This window comes from Drosophila miranda, assembly GCF_003369915.1.
Source record: "Drosophila miranda strain MSH22 chromosome Y unlocalized genomic scaffold, D.miranda_PacBio2.1 Contig_Y2_pilon, whole genome shotgun sequence".
Taxonomy (NCBI): Eukaryota; Metazoa; Arthropoda; class Insecta; order Diptera; family Drosophilidae; genus Drosophila; species Drosophila miranda.
The window spans coordinates 23,422,858-23,435,789 of record NW_022881614.1 but is presented as its reverse complement, the minus strand read 5'-3'; the positions used below and the strand labels follow the sequence as shown (position 1 = coordinate 23,435,789).

Below are 12,932 nucleotides of genomic sequence, written 5' to 3'. Positions count from 1 at the left end.
TGTAGCCAGCCCAGAACACTGTATTCCACAGCAACCTAAAACGCAAACACAAACTAATTCTCCCATATTCCTGTGACTAACCATTGTTTCGTAAGGTTAACCATAGCCTCTTAATTACGTTGCCTTCGTTTACTGCCTCACAGAAAAAGAAATACTTCTTGATCTAATCAAACGCATACCCTGCAGATACGACGAGGCTGGCGACACCAAGGGCACACCTGAGTTCCAGCCCCCACTGCCCACACGACTGAGCTGGGATCTTACACCTTGCCTGTCCAAAATTGATGAGGCCACCATAGACGTGACCAAGCTAAGCAATGAGGTGAATCTGCGCATTCTGGTGCACCAGGAGTACGGCAAGGGATTCATGAATAAGTGCCGCATCTCCCCAGATGCCTACATTCAAATGGCCCTGCAGTTGGCCTATTACCGAGATGCGGGACGATTCTCCCTGACATATGAGGCTTCGATGACGCGCCTATTCCGCGAGGGTAGAACTGAGACAGTGCGCCCGTGTACCATCGAGTCCGCAGCGTGGGTCAAAGCCATGCAAAACCAAAGCATATCGGTAAGAGGTGGCCCATAATATAGTTCGATCCAATCCTAATTGGTTTTTCTATTCGCAGAACGACGACCGCGTCAAGATGCTACAGGCAGCCTGCGATCGCCACCAACTGGGCTATCAGGATTCCATGTGCGGACGGGGCATTGACAGGCATCTCTTCTGCTTGTACGTTGTGTCCAAGTACTTGGAAGTGGACTCGCCCTTCCTCAACGAAGTGCTCAGCGAGCCGTGGCGCTTGTCGACTAGTCAGACCCCCCATGGGCAGACGCCAAAGATGGATTTGAAGAAGCATCCGAACTGCATCAGTGCCGGAGGTGGCTTTGGACCTGTGGCCGACGACGGTTATGGTGTCTCCTACATCATAGCTGGAGAAACTCTGATATTCTTCCATATCTCAGCAAAGACAACATGCCAGCAAACGGTAAGGCTTGGCTTTTATTACTACTAATCGAGCTCCAACTGATCGAAATGTATCTTTCAGGATGTCCAACGCGGCTCCGAGAACATCTCCCAGGCACTGGCCGACATTCGCAGCATGTTCGAGCAGCACATCAAGGATCATCCGAAGCCCGCCAAATCAATCCAAAACGTCGCCTCCACATAATCCATGTAGTTGCATGTAGTATGAGATTCTTGTTAGCATTTGTTTTCTCTTTTTTAGTTGATCGTTTTAACATCCATCTTATACATTTGTCTATTGTAAGTTCCATATTAAGTGCAAAAGTCTATGAAAAAGTTCTAAAAGCAATGCAATTTTATATTAACTATTTTGACTCGGCTGATTTAGTCCTAGACCCTTTTGCACAATATTCTATGTATGTTTCTCAACCAATTAGTCTGTTAGTGAAGATATCATGTAACTTAAGAGCTATAAATACGTTTCATTTTAAGCAAACGGATTTGTCTTTGTTCTCATGGTCTCTTACGTCGCCAGGGGGTTGACGTGTATGGTTACGCCGTTGATCTTCTTGTCTACGTGCGGCCGGTAGTTCTTGGGGTTAACCGGCAGCTTCTCCAGCTCATCCAGGGCATCAAATCCGTCGATAACGCGAGCAAACAGCGTGTACTTCAGGTCGAGGTTCGGCTGGACGGCGTACGTGATAAAGAACTGGCTGGCATTGGCGTTCGGCCCATTGTTGGCCATTGAAACCATTCCGCGGTCAGTGTGCTGCAAAAACAACAACGGAGCCGGTGAGACCTGTTCATCGCCGGTCTGAAAAATGAATCCCTTTATATTTCGAATGAAGACACAGCCGCTGTAGTAGTCGCTCGCACACAGGGCGAGGAAATTCTCGGAGGCTTTTGGGCAAGCATCACAAAAGAGCTCTATTTTGATGTCGCCCACGTCGGTATGTAGCGTCACGGACTGGAAATCAATTAAATTTATTTTATTTTATTTTTTTTTTTTTTTTTTAGGGTTTAAGTTACCAAGCTACCCGTGAGTAGCTTGGGATTATTTGGCCGCCCGCCTTTTGAAGGTGGAAATTGCCAAGTCAAAGAATAGAAGATGTTGGAGTACTGTTTATAGCTTTACATCAATTTCGTCGATGAAGTCAATTAGTGTTTGGTACGCGCTGATGTTTTCTTTTTCAAAGAATTTGTCAATATCATTATATTTTCTTAGAGATGGGAAGTTTTGCCTTGTTGTGTTGTACCACTAACCATACAGTATATAGATGTGCCAGTTCATACAACGAAAGCGTCACACACTGGCTAGCGCGTTCAGTACCCCAGAGTGACGTCATCATGAGAGAGAGAGAGAGCGCAGAGAGAACATCTTTGCATGTGTTAGTACACACGCAATATGTTTCGACAAAAATATGTGATTGTATGCTTTTTCAGATTTTTTTGAACTCTCTCAGGTCTGGTTCTGTTTTGCCACCAGCATGTTTTAGTGTATGGGTGCACATGCATTCTCACGTACTTTGCGTGTGTGTGTTTAGTATTACTGGCCGCTAGAACTGAAATTTGAGTTTGGCTCTTGTTTTGGGTCTTTTGATGGACTGACCTACCGCCACAAAATAAACGAGGGGGAACGTTGTGAGTTGCTGCGGACACCGCAACTCTACGGTTATACCCGATACTAAGTCAGTATGGCTCTCCTCCGGCAGACGCCGCTAATATTAAACGACACGACAAAGAGTGCGTGCGAGAGAGACAGAAAATCAGTCTGAGCGTGACGTCGGGCGCTGCGTAGCCACTGCAAATTGATTTGTTCCTATTGGCTATAAAAATGATCTGATCTGATCCAGATTCAGCAATCTGATAGATATGGCTATTATCTATGATTCTGCGTTTTTAGTTTTCTCGAATGTGCAATATTGTGGATGCAACAGATTTTCGTCTTTTGTGGGGGCGGAAGGGGGTGCGGCGAAATTTTGAGATACACGTTTTATAGTAAGATCTAACAGGAGTGCGGATACCAAATTTGGTTACTCTAGCCTTAATAGTCTCTGAGATTTGTGAATATCCCCAGATTTTCATCCTTTGCGGGGGCGGAAGGGGGTGTGGCGAAATTTTGAAACAAACTCGTCTCCGTCCGATATATAGGAGTCTGGATATCAAATTTGGTTGCTCTAGCTTTTGTAGTCTCTGAGATCTTGGCGCTAATGTTTTACTCTAAGCAAAGCCGCCTATGCTACGTGTGTGTTAGAGAGAGACAGGGCGAGAAAAAATGAAATTGTTTTCTTGATGCTGGCTATAATAATAATACGATCCAATTCAGATTCCGCAGTCTTAAAGATATGGTCATTCTCTACAATTCTACGTTTTTGGTTTTCTCATATCTTTAAAATTGTGGATGCCACAGATTTTCGTCCTTTGTAGGGGCGGAAGTGGGCGGGGCGAAGTTTTGAAATATTATTGTAGCAGTGACATATCACTGAAGTCTGGATCCAAAACATCGTTGCTCTAGCTCTTATAGTCTTTGAGCACTAGGCGCTGAAGGGGACGGACAGACGGACGGACGGACAGACAGACAGGGCTCAATCGACTCGGCTATTGATGCTGATCAAGAATATATATACTTTATGGGGTCGGAAACGATTCCTTCTGGACGTTACGCACATCCACTTTTACCAGAAATCTAATATACCCCAATACTCATTTTGAGTATCGGGTATAAAAAAAAACGAGGGGGAACGTTGTGAGTTGCTGCGGACACCGCAACTCTACAGTTATACCCGATACTAAGTCAGTATGGCTCTCCTGCGGCAGACGCCGCTAATATTGAACCACACGACAAAGAGTGCGTGCGAGAGAGACAGAAAATCAGTCTGAGCGTGACGTCGGGCGCTGCGTAGCCACTGAAAATTGATTTCTTGCTTTTGGCTACAAAAATGATCCGATCTGATCCAGATTCAGCACTCTGATAGATATGGTCATTATCTATGATTCTGCATTTTTAGTTTTCTCGAATCTGCAATATTGTGGATGCAACAGATTTTCGTCCTTTGTGGGGGCGGAAGGGGGTGGGGCGAAATTCTGAGATATACGTTTTATAGTGAGATCTAACAGAAGTGCGGATTCCAAATTTGGTTACTCTAGCCTTAATAGTCTCTGAGATTTGTGGATGCCCCAGATTTTCGTCCTTTGCGGGGCGGAAAGGGGTGTGGCGAAATTTGGACACGAAACGGTCAAGGTCCGATATCACAGGAGTGTGTATACCTAATTTGGTTGCTCTGGCTCTTATAGGTTCTGAGATCCTTGAACTCATATTTTGCAATTGACAAAACCGACCATGAAACCTGTGTGTTAGAGAGAGACAGAGCGAGAAAGAATGAAATTGTTTTCTTGATTCTGGCTATAATCATTATACGATCTGGTTCAGATTTTGCACAGTAGAAGATATGGTCATCCTCACCGATTCTGCGTTTTTGGTTTTATCGTATCTTTAAAAATGTGGATGCCACAGATTTTCGTCCTTTGTGGGGGCGGAAGTGGGCGGGGCGAAGTTTTGAAATATTTTTGTAGCAGTGACATATCACAGAAGTCTGGATCCAAAACATCGTTGCTCTAGCTCTAATAGTCTTTGAGCACTAGGCGCTGAAGGGGATGGACGGACGGACAGACGGACAGACGGACAGACAGACAGGGCTCAATCGACTCGGCTGTTGATGCTGATCAAGAATATATATACTTTATGGGGTCGGAAACGATTCCTTCTGGACGTTACACACATCCACTTTTACCACAAATCTAATATACCCCAATACTCATTTTGAGTATCGGGTATAAAAACATGTATATAAGAAAAAAACAAACTTTTTATTTCCTTTCATAGGAATTCTTATACTAACATAAAAATAAGGAGATCCTTTCATAGGAATTCTTATACTAACATAAAAATAAGGAGATCCTTTCATAGGAATTCTTATACTAACTTTAAAATAAGGAGATCCTTTCATAGGAATTCTTATACTAACATAAAAACGAGGGGGAACGTTGTGAGTTGCTGCGGACACCGCAACTCTACGGTTATACCCGATACTAAGTCAGTATGGCTATCCTCCGGCAGACGCCGCTAATATTAAACGACACGACAAAGAGTGCGTGCGAGAGAGACAGAAAATCAGTCTGAGCGTGACGTCCGGCGCTGCGTAGCCACTGCAAATTGATTTCCTATTGGCTATAAAAATGATCTGGTCTGATCCAGATTCAGCAATCTGATAGATATGGTCATTATCTATGATTCTGCGTTTTTAGTTTTCTCGAATGTGCAATATTGTGGATGCAACAGATTTTCGTCCTTTGTGTGGGCGGAAGGGGGTGGGGCGAAATTTTAAGATACACGTTTTATAGTTAGATCTAACAGCAGTGCGGATACCAAATTTGGTTACTCTAGCCTTAATAGTCTCTGAGATTTTTGAATATCCCCAGATTTTCGTCCTTTGCGGGGGCGGAAGGGGGTGTGGCGAAATTTTGAAACAAACTCGTCTCGGTCCGATATATTAGGAGTGTGGATACCAAATTTGGTTGCTCAAGCTTTTGTAGTCTCTGAGATCTTGGCGCTAATGTTTTACTCTAAGCAAAGCCGCCTATGCTACGTGTGTGTTCGAGAGAGACAGGGCGAGAAAAAATGAAATTGTTTTCTTGATGCTGGCTATAATAATAATACGATCCAATTCAGATTCCGCAGTCTTAAAGATATGGTCATTCCCTACAATTCTACGTTTTTGGTTTTCTCATATCTTTAAAATTGTGGATGCCACAGATTTTCGTCCTTTGTGGGGGCGGAAGTGGGCGGGGCGAAGTTTTGAAATATTTTTGTAGCAGTGACATATCACTGAAGTCTGGATCCAAAACATCGTTGCTCTAGCTCTTATAGTCTTTGAGCACTAGGCGCTGAAGGGGACGGACAGACGGACAGACGGACGGACGGACGGACGGACAGACAGACAGGGCTCAATCGACTCGGCTATTGATGCTGATCAAGAATATATATACTTTATGGGGTCGGAAACGATTCCTTCTGGACGTTACACACATCCACTTTTACCACAAATCTAATATACCCCAATACTCATTTTGAGTATCGGGTATAATAAGGAGATCTTTTCATAGGAATTTGTGGAGATAATGTTTTTTATCCCCAATCGGCCGACTAATTATTTCGAATTAAATAAAACTCGGCGCAGAAATAAAATTACGATATGTTCTTTAATGCGTGACATCCAAATTGCAAGAGTGGCTTGTCTGCCCTTTGCATTGCCGCTTCGATCGCTAAGCGCAGCTTCGCTCGGCCGACGTCGGTAGGCAGACGCAAAGCGGAGATAGCGAAGAGCGAGCTGGCAGAGAGCGTTTAGCAGGGCAAGCAAGCGCAAAGCTTTAACAAACAAATGAGTGACATAGACATAAGTAACAAACAAAATAAGCGGCTGAGGGCCAAAAATTAGGTGCTATTTGGCAAGCAGCTAATCGGCTGGGTTCTACTCCGAACATTCACCCCCCGTTGGAAGGCAAAGGCTTTCAACAGATCCATCCTGAAGGGGCAGAACCGCTATTTTTCCAACGGCCCTCTTGAAGATGCTTGCTTGGGCGCAGCTGGCGGCTACGCTGGGATGATCGTCGAACGCAGCAATCGGCGCGTCTTTACGAAGGCGGCTTGTCGTGATTACGTCTTGATCATCGGGAACCTCTGTAATTGCACAGAATGGCAGGAAATTTGGCAATGTAGAAACTGTTGAAAGTTGAATTTCATTTGGCGTGGATATGTAGGTTTTTAATATATGGAAAAGTTCGCGCTGCAGTTCCTGATTCTCCGATCGCAGTTTTTCCACTTGCACCTGGCACTCGAGCAGCTGCTTCCTGCATTGCTGCTCTAAGTTTTGGTACTCCAGCGTTGTGGGTCGAAAATCGTCAATAGAGATGCACGAGGAATTTTCAAAAGCGGTTAAAGCTGCACGCTTATTCTCCGAGCTATCAATGCTTCCTGATACTATCCAACCAAGTTTTGTCTCCTGCAATGTTGGCAATTGGGCCGATAGTCGAATCTGTCCGACGCACATTAAATCGAAGAACAAACCAGAACCTATCAACAGATCGATACGTTGGGGCTTGGAGAAATTAGGATCAGCTAGTTTTAGATTATTCGGCATTGGCCAATCCTTTGCGTCTACGCCGAAGTTAGGCTGCATTTCCGTAATTGAGTTGGTGACAATTGCAGCGAAGGAAGCTCGATAGCTTGCGTCCTGGGATTGTACAACTATATGTACAGACTTGCTCGAAGGTAGAATGGAATCTCCGATTCCAGAGATGTGAACATAAGACGAGCGATGATCCAACTGCAACTGATCAGCAAGTCTAGATGTTACAAAGTTTGCCTGTGATGCAGAATCCAAAATGGCACGACATGGGATAAGTGCTCCATAACGATCTGTTACATGGACGAGGGCAGTAGGTAGCAACACGTTCTGGCTAGGCTGAGATTTCTGGATCGAGGGGGGAGGGCTAGAACACCCGCTTGCTAGAAGCACAGTCGCGGCCTCTTGCTGGATCGATTCCTCGGCCGGTGAAGAGGAAGATGAAGCACCAGTTCCCGATGGAATGTGGAGTAGCGTGTGATGTTTGGCCTGGCAATGCCTGCAAAGTCCTGACCTGCACCTCTGCAATTCATGGCCTTTGTTGAGGCAGTTCAAACACAAGCGGCTCTTCTTTGCTTCTTTGTATCGTTCAAACGCAGAGAGATTCAGGAATGCCTGACATCTAGATATGTAATGCTCGGAGGAATTGCAATGGTTACATATGGGGTTAGGATGGTCGTTACTGGAGGTGATAAGGGTAACAGGTTTGTCTTCTCCCACCTGTTGACTAGGACTTGTTGCCATGGCTGATGCCAAATTCTCCAGCATCCGACATCTCGCTTCCAAAAATGAGGCCATGCTTGACCACCGAGGCAATCCTGACGTCGGCAAGTTCTCTTCCCATTTCTCCTTTGTTTTGTGGTCCAGTTTCGTGCCTATGATGAAGATCAGCAACCCATCCGAAATCTCCTGCGGGGTCGCCAAGGTCTGAAGTGCACGCAAGTGCGAATTGATTTTGTCGCTGAGCGCGCGCAAGCCGATAGCTGAGCCCTTCTCCACCCCTTGCAGCCCGAAAATAGCCTTGACGTGTGCCTGAAAATGTAACAGTTTATTATCGAATCGCAACATTAGCAAATTCAACGCCTTGTCGTAATTCTCCTCAGAAAGTTCCAAGGAACGAATCGTATCCAGCGCAGCACCATCTAGACATCCACGAAGATATTGGAATTTTTCGATGATTGGTATACGATGGTCTTTGTGCACCATTGTCGCGAACATCGAGTGGAATTCTGGCCAATCCATATAGTTCCCCCGAATCGCGAAAGCTGCAACTCGGGCATTCGAGCACGGCCTATACTATTATAGGCGAACAACGACGAATTCCCCTCGAGAGTATGCCGAGCCGTTCAATTGGCAACATTTACCGTGCGAGCAGCCATCAACTCCCGCGACAGCCTGGACCTAACCTTCACATAAACATTCGAAAAGTCCAGTCGGGCATCATGGGCTAACTGCAGGAAATCCAGCCTTTCAAGGCTCGTTTGAGCGGCATCGAAATCCGCATTCATTCGCTCGATTTGCTCTAAGCGAGCTTGAAGTTCTGCCTCATCTAGCTCGGCAAGCTCTTCCTTGGTGAGAAAGCGATCCATGGCCTTTAGTTGGCGCGCGATGGACTCGGCCTTGTGCTTGTAGAAATCTACATCACTCGGCATTGCTGCGTTCGCGACATTGGTAGGCTCAGGTGCTGCCATGTTGAGGTTTTAAAAGAGTCACTCAGCACGACCGAAAAAGACACCCTGTATACGTATAAACGTGGGAACCGAAAGCAAAGGGATTACAGCTAATGCCTTTAGCTGTGCGGCTGTGCGAGCTGTCCGATTCCGCTTTGTACTCCGCTTGTGTGTATTAGTGAGTTCGCTGCACTGCCTACCGCACTGCACTGACCGAATTGTCGCGACAGAGAAATTAATAGCCAGCAATGCGTGTATGTAGGTGTAAGTAAGTGTGTTTTAGCACCGAATTGTGCTTAACCGCCGAAAATTTGCTAGGGCTAACAAATGTCGATCGCGAATGATTATTAATTGACACTGCAACTCAGAGATCACGTCGGGGTCACCAAATTTTATGTGGAGATAATGTTTTTTATCCCCAATCGGCCGACTAATTATTTCGAATTAAATAAAACTCGGCGCAGAAATAAAATTACGATATGTTCTTTAATGCGTGACATTCAAATTGCAAGAGTGGCTTGCCTGCCCTTTGCATTGCCGCTCCGATCGCTAAGCGCAGCTTCGCTCGGCCGACGCCGGTAGGCAGACGCAAAGCGGAGATAGCGAAGAGCGAGCTGGCAGAGAGCGTTTAGCAGGGCAAGCAAGCGCAAAGCTTTAACAAACAAATGAGTGACATAGACATAAGTAACAAACAAAATAAGCGGCTGAGGGCCAAGAATTAGGTGCTATTTGGCAAGCAGCTAATCGCCTGGGTTCTGCTCCGAACAGAATTCTTATACTAACTTAAAAAAAAGGAGATCCTTTCATAGGAATTCTTATACTTTTCGTTTTCTTTATTTTAGCGCTATAAGAGAAAAAAATGTTAATCAAGCAAACAAGCAATCAAGTACAAATTAGGTTGAACTCACTTCCGATTTACATGTTGTTATGCAAAAAATTAAATTTTCAACGGTTGTTGACTTTAAAAGGGAGCGCCTTTTACGTATGCTTTCGCCTGCACTTGAAAATATGCGCTCGCATGGCACTGAGGTGGCGACTAAGCAGAGGCGCTTCAGCATATAGTTATAAAGTAGCGGGTATTGCGCTTTCCGCTGATTCCACCATACCAATGGATCATCTTTTCGGCTGATGTACTCCTCAGCCAGGTACTTATCCATTTCTCTTATGGATGCTGCCGTATTGTTGGTGGGTTGGCTTACTTGCTGAAAAGTGGTATCAAATTCAGCCCATATTGTGTCCTCTTCTTGTTTTTTGTTGCTTAAAGCTTCTTGTGGAGGTTCAGGGAGTGTCGTTTGAGCCAATTTTTTGTTGATATCCGCTACTGACTTTTTAAAGGCCTCCGCAGATTTAAATGCGCGTCCTTTGAACCTGGGATCCAGAACAGTGCTCTCCGCATACAAAATATTAGCCTCGAAATCGTTAAACCTGCCGTCCATCTCGTTTATGATTTCGTTGATTACTTCGGCAACTAGGTTATTTTTAACTGTTGGATATATTTGAGCCATTTTTCTTTGAAGTAATCCAGTCAAAGCAATTATTTTTGACAATGTTACGTTTTTTTCAGCTGAGATCTCTTCTGTAACTTCATAAAATGGCTTTAATACGGGAAGAACTCCATCAATGACATCCCAGTCTTCTGATACCAAAATTAAATCTGTCCTTGATGACAGAGCTGCCACGACTGCCTCCTTCAGGATAGACAGCCGTTCAAACATTTTGTACGTTGAGTTCCAACGTGTTGGCACATCCTGTGTTAGTTTGAGGTCAGCCAACTTAAGCAGCGCTTGCAAATCTTTAAGCTTTTTTAAGCCTGATGAGCTGCGATGAAAATATTCGCTTATAGCTTTAGCTTTTCTGCGCACACTGCTCATTTTATCTAGAGCTTTTTGGACAATTAGATTTAGGGTATGAGCAAAACACCGTATATGACTCCAATTGCCGGTTCTAATAGCAAGAGCAATGTTGTGTGCATTATCGGATGCTATTGCTGCGACTTTGTTTTTGAGATCCCATTCAGTCACAATTTTTTCCAAAAAGCTGCACAGACTCGCAGCAGTGTGCGACGCTTCAAAGGCCTGACAAGCAATTGTATAGGAGGTCAGCATCGTTGATTCCTCATCGATAAAATGTACTGTGACAGCCAGATAACTTTCGTTGGTTACAGATGTCCAACCGTCTGTAGTTAAGCACACCGCTGCGGCCGCACGTAGTTCTTCTATTATCGTCCCAGTGTACTCGTCACGAATTTTGGGAATCAAGGAGCTGGTTAATGTTTTCCTCGTCGGAAGCTTATATGTAGTTTGGGGCGTGCGACACATCGTGAAATACATTTTTTAAATTCTGGTTCTTCGACCAAGCGCAAGGCGTGATGACCCTTGGCGATCATCCGTACAAGTTGCAGAGCAATCTGCTGCGCTTTGCTCGCTGGTACAGGCCTTTCAGCAAAGCTTGTTATTTTTGGTTGCGCACTTTGCACAAAAATCGAGCCATCGGTGTTTTGTCGGATAACGGGCTCCATAGACGCCGGGTGCTTGCTCTTTAAATGGCGGCTTAAGTTGCTTTGAGATTTGCAACTCAAAATAGATTTGCAATACTTGCACTTGGCTTCCTGGCGTCCAACTTCCTCGAAATGGTTCCAAATCTCACTATACTTCCTCATAAGCGACATAGAGAATTTTTCAAAATTGTAAACAGCTTTGCCCGTAATATAAAAAGCAAAGCTGCCAGATCGCAAAATGCCCTTTGAGGAGCAAAATTGCGCAAAAAGTGAGTAGAGAACAAGTGAGTAAAAATGAACAAGTGAACAACAAAGAACAAGTGAACAAAAAAGAACAAGTGAACAACAAAGAACAAGTGAACAAAAAAGAACAAGGGAACAACAAAGAACAAGTGAACAAAAAAGAACAACTTGGAAGGAACATGCACAGTTGCTCACTTAAGTGAACAACTCTTTTTTGTTCACTCACTCATGAGCAACACAACACTAGAATGTACATATGTACACATATGTATGTATGCATTTAAGGGGAAAACAACCTTATCCAAAAGAGAAGACTAACAAATGGCAGATCCCCAATCCAATGTTTACCTAAGTTGAAAAGCTGCTCAGGTAGGATAGGTACTATTGACCTCCTAATTGCCGCGGCAGCTGTGAATGATATTTCAGAGAGGCCCGACTGGTTCCCCCCACCCTTGTCTTTGCCTTTCCCTTGCTTTGCCTTTGTCTCGGCCGTGTTAGACATGCGTCGTTGGCGCTGGCGCTGGTGCTGCCATGGTCGTATCGTCGCAATTTCAAGTGGCCGAGGCTCAAAGTCCACGCTGGAGATATACGAGCCATCTTGTGATCTCTTTCATTCGTCTGGGCTTGGTGGGAATTAACTCTTTTTCCAGACTTTTAAGGCAGACCAATCATTTAGATAGCCATGATAGTATGAATGCTTGCACTTTCAACTATAAATAGTTAGACGCGATAAAACCTTTCAATTGTTGCTTATCGCAGGTTTGGTCATTTTAATGTTATAAAATCAAATCATATAAGACTTGTTTTTCAGGCCGTTTATCGTCTGAAGTAAGTACACACGTAATCGGGCTAACCACCCATGTAACCCTGATAAGATTCAATTGAAATTTTTGAGAGAAGTTCTTCACACTGAAGTAGTGGCGAGAGAATGCGCCACCTTACATAAATAGACGACAGCATACGAGTATGTGCATACATATGTACATATCTATTTATATTTATAGAGGGGCCAAAGTCCCAAGCCGAAACTGGACATATCGGGAATTAAAATTATTATTCACATCATTATCTTTATGATTTGGTAGTACAGTACCTAACCTCCCTTCGATAATACCAAACATTTAAGCACCACAAATGACTATTGGAAATAGTATAGTATAGTATTTTTATAGACTGTGTGGGCCAAATATCCAACTTGAGCAGGAGATAACGATTTGACAATCATTTAATGCATGTAAATTTTAATTTTATTTCTTTCAATTTTTATTTTATTTTATTCGGTTTGAGATAGGCGGTTGATTTCTCCCCCCGAACTCCTCTACTGCTTACAAGTAAGTTCCCAGCACTCCCGACGCTCACTGCTCGTTCTGCAGCAT

At 44.3% G+C, this 12,932-nt stretch overlaps 1 protein-coding gene and 1 pseudogene across 1 annotated transcript; one reads left to right on the top strand and one right to left on the bottom strand.

The window, feature by feature from the left end:
- The window catches only part of LOC117192365, a 5,517-nt pseudogene extending 4,057 nt beyond the window's left edge, over positions 1–1,460 (top strand).
- On the bottom strand, positions 1,189–12,932 carry LOC117193893 (peptidyl-prolyl cis-trans isomerase-like 3). The gene is made up of 3 exons (XM_033398576.1): positions 12,916–12,932; positions 2,100–2,133; positions 1,189–1,931 (listed from the first exon to the last, which is right to left on the bottom strand). The coding sequence occupies exons 1-3, from the start codon at positions 12,930–12,932 to the stop codon at positions 1,488–1,490; spliced, it is 495 nt and encodes a 164-aa protein (XP_033254467.1). The 3' UTR covers positions 1,189–1,487.